The sequence below is a fragment of the Jaculus jaculus genome, chromosome 5 (assembly GCF_020740685.1).
Source record: "Jaculus jaculus isolate mJacJac1 chromosome 5, mJacJac1.mat.Y.cur, whole genome shotgun sequence".
NCBI lineage: Eukaryota > Metazoa > Chordata > Mammalia > Rodentia > Dipodidae > Jaculus > Jaculus jaculus.
In genome coordinates this window covers 113,454,608-113,467,481 of record NC_059106.1, presented here as the reverse complement: position 1 = coordinate 113,467,481, position 12,874 = coordinate 113,454,608, and the positions used below count along the sequence as shown (strand labels likewise).

The window sequence follows — 12,874 nt, the reverse complement described above, 5'->3', positions numbered from 1 at the left end:
ATGACAATACTTTGCTGATGCTTGGTCATCTTCTTCCCTATCCCACTAGCATATGAAGAAATACAGCTTTCCTGACTCAGCAGTAACCCAGTCCCATATCAGGACATAGGGCAAGCACAGCTTACAGGACAACCAATATAGCTGCAGTTGTCATCAGCTGCAGGAAGCACACACAAAGAACCCCACAGCTTTCTAGTGTCCAGAGCTCTGGAGCAGAAATCTCTCCATTGTCACATCTGATGTACAGAGGGTATGCTCTACTTCATCTTTTGCTTAGTGCCCAAAGGTACTCTTTCAAATCAATGGTTCGTTAACTATTAATTGCTCAAGTTTATAAATGACATCATTTTGTAGATTTGCCATATGTCTTTACATTGGCAAAAACTTAGAGGCCTAATCACAACAAGCAGTGAATGTAGATCAAGAGGAACTCTTGTATAACACAGCATTCATAAAGTATTTCATTTCCTCCTGTTTTCCATAATACAGTAACCTTAGTAAGTGTCTGGAACTCACATAGCAAGTAACTTTTTGCACATTATCTAGTGCTAATCATATACTGTAGGAATCTGATATTTCATTCCATACCAAACAGCATACTTTCTAGGTGTTTCAAGGAGTAAAAATGGCAATTCTTTCAGGACAATTGATATTCTGCCTTCAAATTCAAAGTTCTATCTTTTAGATAATTCTAATATCATGGGTCCTTTTACTTCAAACTGATATAGATGTTCTGTTGGACTTTACAAGACTTGATAGATTTATGCAAAGCAGTAGTTGGTGTTGAGATTGGAAGAACTCCCAGGTAAAGAACTAAGGAGCAGATTTCCTTTCAGCAGCTAGGGGCAGGAGGAGGGGCAGTACAAAGGTGAGGAAGCTGATGCTCAGCTTTGCTGGGATCTGGTTTGTTACGGCTGGAGCTACAGAACTGTTTGATAAGGAGCCCAGGTTAATTCCTTTATGGTCACACAGGATCTTGGGTAGCTAATACTCTTCACCAATATCTCAAAAAACTCAGTGATTTTGCCTTTTACATTTAGGTCAAAAATTTACTTGAAATGGATTTTCAGGTATGACATCAAGTATGGGAACAGTCTGTTTCCATGTGGAAACTCAGTTGTCCAAGCATTAACTGTAAAGGCTCCCCTCTGATACTTCTGCTGTACATTCTGCCTACTGTGAAAGGACCCATTCAGGGCTCTTTAATCTTCCCAATTAGCCCATTCTTTTTTGAACTCTGTGCCAAGAGCACAACATATTATTTACTAAAGCTTTATAATATATTTTGATATTTGTTAGGGTAAGTTATAGTCCATCTTCTGGTTCTCTGAGAATGTCATGGGTAGCTTTGGTTCTATAAATTGAAAAAAAGTAAAACTGCTTACATAAGTTCTATAGACATTTTGTTGAGATTCTGATTGGGTCCATACTAAATTTAGTGATATCTTTATAATACTGAATTTTTCAGCCTATGGGTATAGCATAGCTCTCTATGTAGGATAACTCTTTCCTATGTCTCTGAAAGACATTTTATGCATTTTACTTTCAGTCACCCAGTACCTCTTTTTTTACATTACTGTACACACACATATATAATTTTATGTTACTGTAAAGGTTTCTAAGATCTGTTTTCTAAATTGTTGCTGATATATAAAATACAAAGAATTTTATATGTTAACTTTGTTTGTGTCTGGTAAGCTTACTAAAGTTGCTTACTAGATATAGTAACTTGTCTGTAGGCTCCCTTGGGGTTTTCTAAGAACATGCTCACATCATCCACATATAATATTATTTGTTTTGGTTTTTAAAACCCTTCTCTTTTTTCCCCTCATTTATGGAGTTGACTCAAATCTCAAGTAAATTACTGAATAGAAATGATTCTTGCTCTCACTATTAAAAAGAAAAACTTCCAGTATCAACATTTAAATTGGCCAGTAAAATTAGTCATGTGTGAAGGTTTACTGGAGATGTACTTTCTCAGATTAGAAAAAATAGCTTGATAATTGTGTCTTGGAATCACAAATGTACACTGATTTTTTTTTTTTTTTAAAAGATAGGGTCTCACTTTGTAATCCCAGCTTGCCAACAATTTACTATGCAGCCCAGACTGGCCTAGAACTTACAATCCTCCTGCTTCTGTGTCCCAAGTGCTGGAATTAAGCACTATGCCTGGACAAATACTGAATTTTATCACATGCTTTTTCTCTATCTAAGGAGATGATCATGTGATTTGTCTACTTTCATTTATTAATGTGATAATTCAATATACTGATAATGTGAAATTAATGTTTCATTCCTGAGATAAAACTATCTTGGTGCATGGTTTCTGAATACAACTATATTTAGATTTTTTGATATTCTGTGTGAGATTTCTTTATGTTGTTGTTAAATCTTACCACATTCTTTTCTCATAGTTTTTTCTAGGTTTGAATTGCTGAGTTGTAAAGCATGACCCCCTAACCCCTATCAAGAGGATTTAGTAAAATATTGGGATTATTTATTCCACTGAGCATATGGTAGATCTCACCACACTGAAGCTTGAATTTTTATTTCCTTTTAAAATATTTTTATTTATTTATAAGGGAAGAGAGGGAGAGGGAGAGAGAGAAAGGAAGAAAGGAAAGAAAGTAAGGAAAGAAAAAATGGACACACCAGGGCCTCTGGGCACTGTAAACAAACTTGAGATGCATGTACCATTTTGTGCATCTGGCTTTATGTGTGTAATGGGGAACTGAACCCAAGCCATCGGGCTTTGCAAGCAAATGCCTTTAACTGAGGAGCCATTTCTACAGCCCCTGGAATTTTAATTTCTTTACAAATTCTATTGACAAATTCAATAATAAAAAAAAAACTCTAGGGTTATTACAAATGTAGCTAGCTGCTAGAGTGGGCCTTCTCCAGTCTCCCGGCAAAAAACGTCCCTTCATGGAGTTCAGTAGGCTATTATAGAAGAGGAATCTGGGAGAGCAAAAAGGGTAATGCTTGCTCCAAAGTCCTATGAAACAACCATCGAATCCTTCTGGCTCCAGCTAAGTCTTCCAACAGAAAAGGTAGGAACTTCAGCTCACATTGTCAAGGTCCTCCATAACTACATCCTCCATATCTACATCCTGGGTGTCTTTTTCCTTCTTTTGTCGTTTAGGCTGTGGCTCACTAGTCCTGGCTTGCTTTGAGGGGGGTTCCACTTGCATAGCTGCCTTTTCTTTCTGGGCAAGGCGAATCTGCTGCAAGAGCTTTCTGCGCTTCTTTCCCGAAAGAGTCATGTTGGCACATGCACTGGACGCGCGCGTCTTGAGGTGGTGCCGCGTGGCCAGCCCTTCATCTACCACCGCGCCCACCACCCAGCGCCTCAGCCTCTGCTCCCGGCTCAGCACCCGCCTGCGCTTGAACAGCTTCTTCAGCTCCATTCGCGGCCGGTTGATTTTTCCTCCCAGAGCACCCATACCCGCACGGGGCGGTTCCAAATTCAATTTTTTTAATAGTTTAAACTTATCTAGGATTTCTATTTCTTCTTGAATTTGCTTTGACACTAATTTTTCTCCAGGGATGTGTCCATTTCCTTTAAATCCTCAAATTTATTTGCATAAAGTTATCTATAATGTCCTGTAACATTTCAAACTCTGTACTACCAGTAATGTTACACTTTCATTTCCCTTAGGGATTATTTTGCTTAATATCAATATAGTTATACCAGCTTTCTTTTGGCAAGAATTTTTATTCTTTTGCCCTTTATGCTTCAATCATTTTAAGCATGTTTAAGAGAATATCTAGTTATATTTGTTCTGTATCCAATCTCATATTTTTTCCTGACATGTTAGCCTGTAAAATATATTTTTATCATTGGTGTGTGTATGTGTATACATGTTTATGTGTTCATGTGTATGAGTGAGGACCCTGAGCAAGTTGGAGGTCAGAGGACAACTTTGCATGTCAGTTCTCACTTTCCACCTCGTTTGAGGCAAGGCATCTTATAGTTTGCTGTTGCATTTACCAGGTTAGCTGGCCTGAGAGCTTCAGGCAATTCTCTTGCCTCTGCCTCCCTTCTAGATACTTATGCTAGAGACTCCAGCTTTACATGGGCTCTAGAGATCAGAACTCAGCTACTGATGCTTGCATGAAAATCACTTATCTACTGAACCATCACCTCAGCCCCATTAGATATGCTTTCATCTAAAGTCATCATCAGTAGTTTAGATATACATTTAAGATTTTTGTTTATTTATTTATTTATTTACTTATTTTTTTATTTGAGAGTGAGAGGCAGAGAGAGAGAAAGAGGCAGAGAGAGAGAATGGGCGCGTTAGGGCCTCCAGCCACTGCAAATGAACTCCAAACGCGTGCGCCCCCTTGTGCATCTGGCTAGCGTGGGTCCTGGGGAATCAAGCCACGAAAGGATTTATATAAGAATACTGGGAAGACCCAGGATTCACCAAGGTGACCTGAAGAAGAGAAAGTCTAGTGCTTAGCACTGGATGAGTCATCTCTATCACATCCACCATGACTCTGGACATTGCAAAGGAGGTGGAAGAAGGAATATTAATGCTGCTCTTTGTGGAGATGGTGGTAGATACTGAGTCTCAAAACTCAACAAAGCTGAAAAGAAGGGGCTGTTGATAACCTAACATTAAAGGAGACATCTCTGTCATGCCCTCCAAAGTTCAGTGATCATTATGGTAGAGGGGCAGAAAGAATGACACAGGGTGGAAAAGAATTCTTGGAGACACTCTTCACCAAAATTGTTCTTCATGACCCATAGACCTGTACAATTCTGAACCCATGAACATCTTGACATATAGTATGGATGAGGACAAAAAGAATGAAATGTCAAAACAGATGAAGTGCTTCCTGAAAGTGCTTAGTGGGATGGGGCTGAGGAGGGGAAGAAAAAGGGGCTAATAGGATGGGAATATGATAAATTATAATGTTCATGTATTAAATTCTATAATAATGTTCAAAAAATGGGGCTGGAAAGATTGCTTAGTGGTTAAGGTACTTACCTGTAAAGCCAAAGGACCGAGGTTTGATTCCCCAGGTCCCATATAAGCCAGATGCACAAGATGGCACATATGTCTGAAGTTCATTTGCAGTGGCTGGAGGCCTTGGAGCACCTATTCTCTATCTGCCTCTTTTTCAAATAAATAAAAACTTAAAAAAATGTTCTAAAAGAAAAAAGAAAAACTATCCCATTTTCATATGTTAGAAGAATTAATGTTGTTATTAATCTGTATTACCTAAAGCAAAGTACATACTCAATGCAGTCTCCAAAAACTTTTGTTTTTGCTTTTGGAGGTAGGGTTGCATTATAGTCCAGGCTGACCTGGAATTCACTATGTACTCTCAGAATGGCCTCGAACTCATGGCAATCCTCCTACCTCGGCCTCCCAAGTGCTGGAGTTAAAGGCATGCACCACCATGCCTAGCTTAGACATTTTTAAATATATGTATTTTTTTAATTGAGAGACAGAGAGAGAGAGAGAGAGAGAGAGAATATGAATGGGTATGTCAGGGCCTCCAGTCACTGCAAACAAACTCCAGACACATGTGCTACCTTGTGCTTCTGGCTACATGGGTCCTAGGGAATTGAACTGGGGTTTTGAAGGCAAGCAAGCACTTCAACTGCTAACACATATCTCCAGCCCTCAAAAACATTTTTCACAGAAATTAAAAACAAATGTATACAGATCCTAGGAAAGGCTTAGCCAAAGTTAGGCAAAGCCAACTTGATCAACAAGAACAAAGCTGGAGGCATCACACCACCTGCCTTAAAGTTACAGTAATCAAACAGCATAATACTGGCAGAAAAGATCAATGAAGAGAACCTTATACATACTTGATTTTTCAACAAAATTGTCAAAAATAAATAATGGGAACAGGACAGTCTCTCAATACATGGTATTAGGACAACTGGATATCTGCATACAAAACAATGAAATGAAATGCTCATCTCATCCCAGATACAAAAATAAAATGGATTAAAGACTTAAATGCAAGACCTAAAATTATAAAAGTATTAGAAAAAAACATGGAGAAAAAACCCAAAGGGGGGAAAAGCAGAAGAAAATGTGGGGGAAAAGCCCTAAGTTAGTCTTGGTAATGATTTTTTTGTTTTGTTTTTGTTTTTTGAGGTAAGGTCTTGCTCTAGCACAGGTTGACCTAAAATTTACTATGTAGTCTCAAGGTGGCCTTTAACTCATGGTGATCCCCCTATCTTTGCCTCCCGAGTGCTGGGATTAAAGGAAAGTGCTGCCATGCCAGGCTCTTGGCAATGACTGTTTTACATATGATCTCAAAATCAAAAATAGAGAAAAAGGAGTAGATCAAACTAAAAAGTCTGCACAACCAAGGAACAATCATCAAAGTGAAGAGGCAGCCTCCCCAGTGTGTGAAGATAGCTGTTAAGAGGCAACATCCAAATTCATAAGAACTCAAGTAACAGTATAAGCAAACACATACCCATTAAATAAGGAAGGAAGCAATCAACAGAGACAACTTATAGAATATGAGAGGTTATTTCATATGGGATAAATATCTAAAATATACAAGGAATCCAATCAACTCAATAACAACAACAACAAACCCCACAAATAACTTCATTAAAAATGAAGAAAGGACTTGAATAGACAATTCTCTAAAAAGACACAAAAGGGGCTGTGGAGATTGCTCTGTGGTTAAAGGTACTTGCTTTCAAAGCATGCTAGTCTGGGTTTAACTCCCAGCATGCAAAATCAGAAAGTGGTGCATGTGTCTGGTATTTGTTAGAAGTGGCGAGAGATTCTGGTGTGCCCATATATATACACAAGTGCACATAAATACATATGTAAGGAAATGCTCAATACCATTAACCACTCCTGAGATAGAAACACAATGAGGTAGAATCTCAAACCATAAAATGGCACTTATCAAACAGACAGTCAGGATGGTCAGAAAATTGTCTACATCCACACTACTGTAGATTAATGAACAAATATGTCATCAGACTATTCTTTTAGGAAAGTAAAACCAAATACTGTCCCACTCTACGCTGACTATGACACATATGCTAAAATACACTTAAAATGGCAAAGCTAGAAATAAGTGCTATTTATTTTTTATTCATAAAACTATAGCTAAGAAGAACCATCAATTAATGAAAACATTCTGTTTTCCAAAAAAATCTAATAATTCAGTCTTATATGGCAACTCATTGTTCATTTTAATTGCAAATTCATTCATTTAAAAATGAGATACTTTCTTATGTTTGCACAAATGTTCAAGGGTTTAGCATATAGATATTAAGTGGTTAATTCAGTTACTATCAAGTTAAAAGTACCCCACAGATTCCACACTTGTTATGTAACTCATGGAACATAAGGAACTTCAGGCTGATCAAATCAGCTGGCAGAAACAGGATGCAATCCATTACTTTTACAAATGATCCTTTTCTGTGACCCATGTTAAAACAAAACTTCATGCAAAGGAAACTAAACACACATGAGCAACCACAGGGTTATATTTAGTTGATCTATATCAATGACAAATTGAGAATTAAAGTGCACTCTAAAATCCTGGGAATGCACCAAAACAACAAGGAAGTTCTAATATTTACTCTGAATGCCTCACTGACTCACAAAAATATAAGACGGAAGACTGTTTGTAACAACTAATACTTAGTCAATGAGACAGGTGTTCCTTTTTACCTTCAGAGAACAACTATATTCTTCCTCAGTATCATAATGATAATTCCAATAAAATTTATAGTTCAAATTTAGCAGGAAACTCACAGCTAGGAATCTTTTTCTTCATATAGAAACCTACTGGCACATACATTTATCTCTCTCTATATATATATATGTCACTCAGGCCAAGGAAATTTACCTAATTTTATAACACAGCTGTGAAGAGCAGGGTTCTAAACCTGTATATGTGACAAACAATATTCTTATGTTACTGTTTCATTATAGAGTGAACTTTCAAGCTGGCCACTTTATTCTGCTTTAAGAAAATGCTTTTTACATATTTCACATTTTCATTTGAAATCTACCAGAGTTAACTTTTGGTAATAAAGCACAACCATGGTTCTTGAGGCAAATATGCACACTGGGCCTTTCTATATTGGCTATAATTGAAGGGTTAGTGATAGAACTCTGGTGTTTATTTGTCTTGACTTTATTATTATTGTTAATCATTCTTCATAAAGGAATAAATAATTTGAGGTGTGGCCACAAGGTGAAGAGTATGATGCTCAGGTGTGGTTTGTATACAATGTTTCATTAAATAGGGTCTATTTACTTATGGGAACAAAGACGAAATAGGGTTTAACATAAAACCAGAGTCAATGTTGCATGTGTGTGTGCTAGGACCTCTTTTTATAAATGAACATGAGACACTTGCACCACTTTTCATGTCCAGCTTACATGGGTGACTTGGGAATCGAACCTGGGCCAGTAGACTTTGCAAGCAAATACCTTTTAGCCACTAAGCCATCTTCCCAATTTCTGTTAGACAGTTTCTACAAGTCTTTCAAATCATTTAGCTTCAGAAAGAAATAACCATATCCTAATAATTATGAGATTTTACCAAGTGATTATTAACAAAATTATGCCATTTCAGTAATTTCTGGTTAAGATGGTATTTAAAAAGCTGACTACTTTTATTGCTTTGTTTTCATGTGCATTAATCCCAGATCTTCCAAGGCACAGAATCTCACACATTTTATCTGAATATAAAAGTCATGTGTTTTATGGCTATGTGGTTAATTACAAGGGAGATATGCATTTTTGCATTTATTTCTGTGTAATATACTTGAAACTTTGAAAATCATCTCACAGTCGCATTCCTCTAAAGCTGTTATCATTTACTTTTGAGTGCAAAGTGCTCAAAATCTTTTGGATTCATTCTGATTCAGCCACTAAGAATCCATTCAGATGACAGCTGTGCTCACAGGTTCGCTGCAGACTATGATTTGCAATTTGCTCTGCAGCACAGGACTCACGGAGCACTGCTGTGCAGACCTGAATGGTGGTCCCCAGGTAGCCTCAGAATTCAGAAGATGATGACACCATCAAAGCCCCTTCATGTCTACACCTGTAAACGTTTCACTTTTGACTGCTATGGCCTTTATCATATCAAGCCTTCTTCAGTATTCCCATAACAAAGCTATTCAGAAAGAAAATGGACAGCTTTGCCGAGCAAGAAATTGCTGTTGGCAGTTTCCCAAACTTGGAGTTGCAGTACATGTGTGGGTTACAAGACATTTACCATTTAGTCTTAAAAGCTTAGGTTTGGAATGACTGACAAGAGTCATGCTGGTTTGTTCATCATTCCCTGAGGATGTACTGAATACCTAGATTAACAGAGGGGTAAAAACTGCACTCTACCTTCGGAGAGCTTACATGCACATGTGTGTATGTGCACATGAGTGTGATGATACAGAATAGGTACCAGGATACAGGAAATAAACAGCACAACACAATAGGCCCAGAAATCTTATTATTTATCATGGCCCAAGACTGCTGTAAAATATTCTAGAACTTATGTGTGTGAGAGAGAGATGGATGGTGTGTATGCTGCATACATACATGTACCTCATGTGTGCATATATGTGGAGGCTAGAGGAGAATATCACATGACCTCTTTTGCTCACCTGCATACTTCCTTGAGTCCTGGAACTGCAGTTTTCACAAGCTCCAGAAACTCTTCAGTCTCTGCTCCCCACAGGACAGGGTTACAGGCATACGTGGCCACACCCAGCTGTCCTATGTGAGTGCAGGGCAATCTAACTCAGAGGGTCTCAGACCCTCTAAAGCCAGCATGCTTGTGCAGTAGGCACTCTTAACTACTGAGCCACCTCCCTAGTCCCGGGTGGGGGGGAATCATTTGCAAGCAGAGAGAAAGAAAAGAAGAGGGGAGAGGGGGGAAGGGGAGGGGAGCAAAGATACAGAGAGAATGGGTGTGCCAGGGCCACTGCAAATGGACTCCAGATGCATGTGCCACTTTGTGCATCTGACTTTATGTGGGTACTGGGGAATTAAACCAGGTTTGTTAGGCTTTGCAGACATGCAGCTTAACTGCTGAGCAATCTCTCCATTCCCCATGAAAATTTTCAGTTTCACTGAATAGAGCAAAGGACTGAAGACACGGCTATTCAGGGAAATCAATACCAACAAACTCTCCCCATTTTGTTCTGCTCAGAGGCACAGAAACACTTCTGCACATTGTAAACCTGTCCTGGAACAAGGCAAAGCAATCTTCCATAGGGTTTCAGACTAGACAGAGAATGGAGAGGCCACAGCTAGAGGCAGGTCCTCAACACAAAGCACCAGGCAGCAAGGGATTTCTGCCATAAAAGCTAATGGTTTATCTCAGCTTCTCAGAAGTCAAATGAGTACAAAGTGTGGCTTTCTAGTTCCATTTTATTTTATGTGTGTGTACACAAACATGCACATATGTGTATGTGGAGGCTAGAGGAAAACCTTGAGTGTCATTTTTCAAGTGTCATCCACCTTTCTAAAGACACAGTATCTCACTGGACTATAGCTATCCAATTAGGCTGGACTGGTTGGTCAGCTAACCCTGTTCCTACTTCCCCAGTGCTGGAATTCTAGGTGTACACCACCATATCCACCTTTGCATCTAGGGGTTGGACCTCATGTTTTCAAGGCAAGCACTTTCGCAATCAAGCCATCTCCCAAGCCCTCTAGCTCCATTTTAGCTTGCTAAAAGCAAATCCATTACTTAGGGCAGTTAAGACCCTGAGATAGAGATACAACTTGGAATACAAAAGTTAGCTTACAGGACAGAGGTGAAGCCCAAATGAAAGAAGTGATAACGAAATTTGTAAAGATCTGTCTTGTTAAGTGATAACTTCTTCCTCACAGGTCTCTGAAGAGGGCATTGCCCTTCTTCCCACTCACTCCACAGACACAGCTTCATGAGGCAGCATCTGTACTAGAAGTGCTGTATCTCCAAGGCTCAGTGGTAACCCAGGTTAGTTCCTGAGTCCTCTCACTGCCTCCCTGAATTGGTGAGTTCTCACACAGTCACAGAGGAAGGATGAAGGACTGGACAGGATTCCTATGACATTTCGGTGTTTCAACCTGCTTACAATACTTGGGCTACAAAGACAGGACACCAATTTACTAAACAAACATTGCCATTGTAGCTGAAAAATGCTATATGATGGATTTTATAGACTTACCAATTTAACTTTTAGCAACTAAAAAAAATCCAATTCAAAGGCATTGGATAGTTGTTCAGTAAATACAGCTAATGTTTCTAAGTGATACAATTATTTCATACAATGTTCTTCACATGCATACAAAGGTTTTTATTAAGTTACTAAAAATATTTGCCCCAATTAAGTCAGAGCAAACTGCTTTTGAAATAACTTTATTGTATTCTAAGCATACAATACAATTAAGTAAGCCCCATCTACCTTTTTAAAGGTAAAAGACATTTCCTTTATTTTTCAGCATTATACAACTTTTATGAAATAGTTGACTACAGTTTCCACTGGTAGAACAAATCACCATATGAAGGGTGTATTTCTGCTAGGAAAAGTACCCTGTGAGTATGTTAGGTAGTACTTCTGCACATCACTACAAAATATTTGGCTGCAGATTTTATGTCCCCCCCCCTTTTTTTTTATCTTTGAGAAACCACTCCAAAGCAAGGAGACCATGAAACACTCTCCATTTCCACTGAGTCAAGGAGACATCTATAACAACAAAGCACAATGCATCCACCTTCAGTCTTAAGAGGGTAAATATTTCTGAAAGGATCATCATATGGCATATCCTATTTATTTAAATTACCACTCATGGGACTGGACAGATTATTAAGGCACTTGCCTACATCACTTAATGCCTTGGGTTTGATTCTCTAATACCCATGTGTTGCAGTCTGGCTCACACTGCTGGTAGGAATCACCCAAGCAAGAGTAGCTTCTGGATAAAGATGTTTATTTTGGTTTACAGGTTCGAGGGGAAGCTCCACAATGGCAGGGGAAAACGGTGGCATGAGCAGAGGGTGGACATCACCCCCTGGCCAACATAAGGTGGACAAAAGCAACAGGAGAGTGTGCCAAACACTGCAAAGGGGAAACTGGCTATAATAACCCATAAGCCTCCAACAATACACTCCTCCAGGAGGCATTAATTCCCAAATATCCATCAGCTGGGAACCTAGCATTCAGAACACTTAAGTTTATGGGGGACACCTGAATCAAACCACCACACTATGTAAAGCCAGATGCACAAAGTGACACATATGTCTGGAGTTCGTTTGCCGAGACCAGAGGCCCTAGTACACCTATTCTCTCTCTGCTTGAAAATAAATAAAAATTAAAAAAAATTAACATTCATGAGTCCATTTTAGAGGGAGAGACTGAGCATTCTTTGACAAATTAATATATGCTTGCCAAAATACCAAGTCCTGCTAAAACAGACACAACTACATTAAGATGCATAATACTCATGGCTGGATGACAGCCTTGACATAAGTGTCCTGGGGGAGGGGGGTTAAGAGAATGAATCCTATTGCTATAAATGAAACATTTGGCTTTTTAAGAGTTAATATCTCCATGATCATTTTAAAATAAGCCTTACTGTGGCTATCAAACTTATATCTGGGGTCCTGAATAAAAAAGGTACTGTGTCTTTTAGCCCTCAGGGCAGGCCAGAAATTCATGGGTTGACAAGCCCAGCCCACACAAAGATAGTGTCTAAACACTAATATATAACTTTAAGTATAAAAGAAAAGACAGACTGATATTAAAGACATTAATAGCTCTCATATGGAAGCCTAAGAGGAAAACCAGTACACAGGGAACCCAGAGAAAAATAGTTTGCTCAACAGCTAAGATGGCATTATATCAATGAAGAGTGGAGCATTAACA

General features: G+C 38.7%; 2 protein-coding genes across 7 annotated transcripts in view; both read right to left on the bottom strand.

Moving 5' to 3' along the window:
- The window catches only part of Ldah (lipid droplet associated hydrolase), a 154,812-nt gene that overhangs the window by 62,251 nt on the left and 79,687 nt on the right, over positions 1-12,874 (bottom strand). The gene's annotated exons all lie outside the window — the stretch shown is intronic.
- On the bottom strand, positions 3,060-3,443 carry LOC105944448 (uncharacterized protein C11orf98). The gene has a single exon (XM_012949931.2). The coding sequence runs from the start codon at positions 3,441-3,443 to the stop codon at positions 3,060-3,062; it is 384 nt and encodes a 127-aa protein (XP_012805385.2).

What these genes read in the sequence shown, in the direction of transcription:
- LOC105944448 (XM_012949931.2), bottom strand. Translation starts at nt 3,443, where the DNA reads ATGGGTGCTCTGGGAGGAAAAATCAACCGGCCGCGAATGGAGCTGAAG.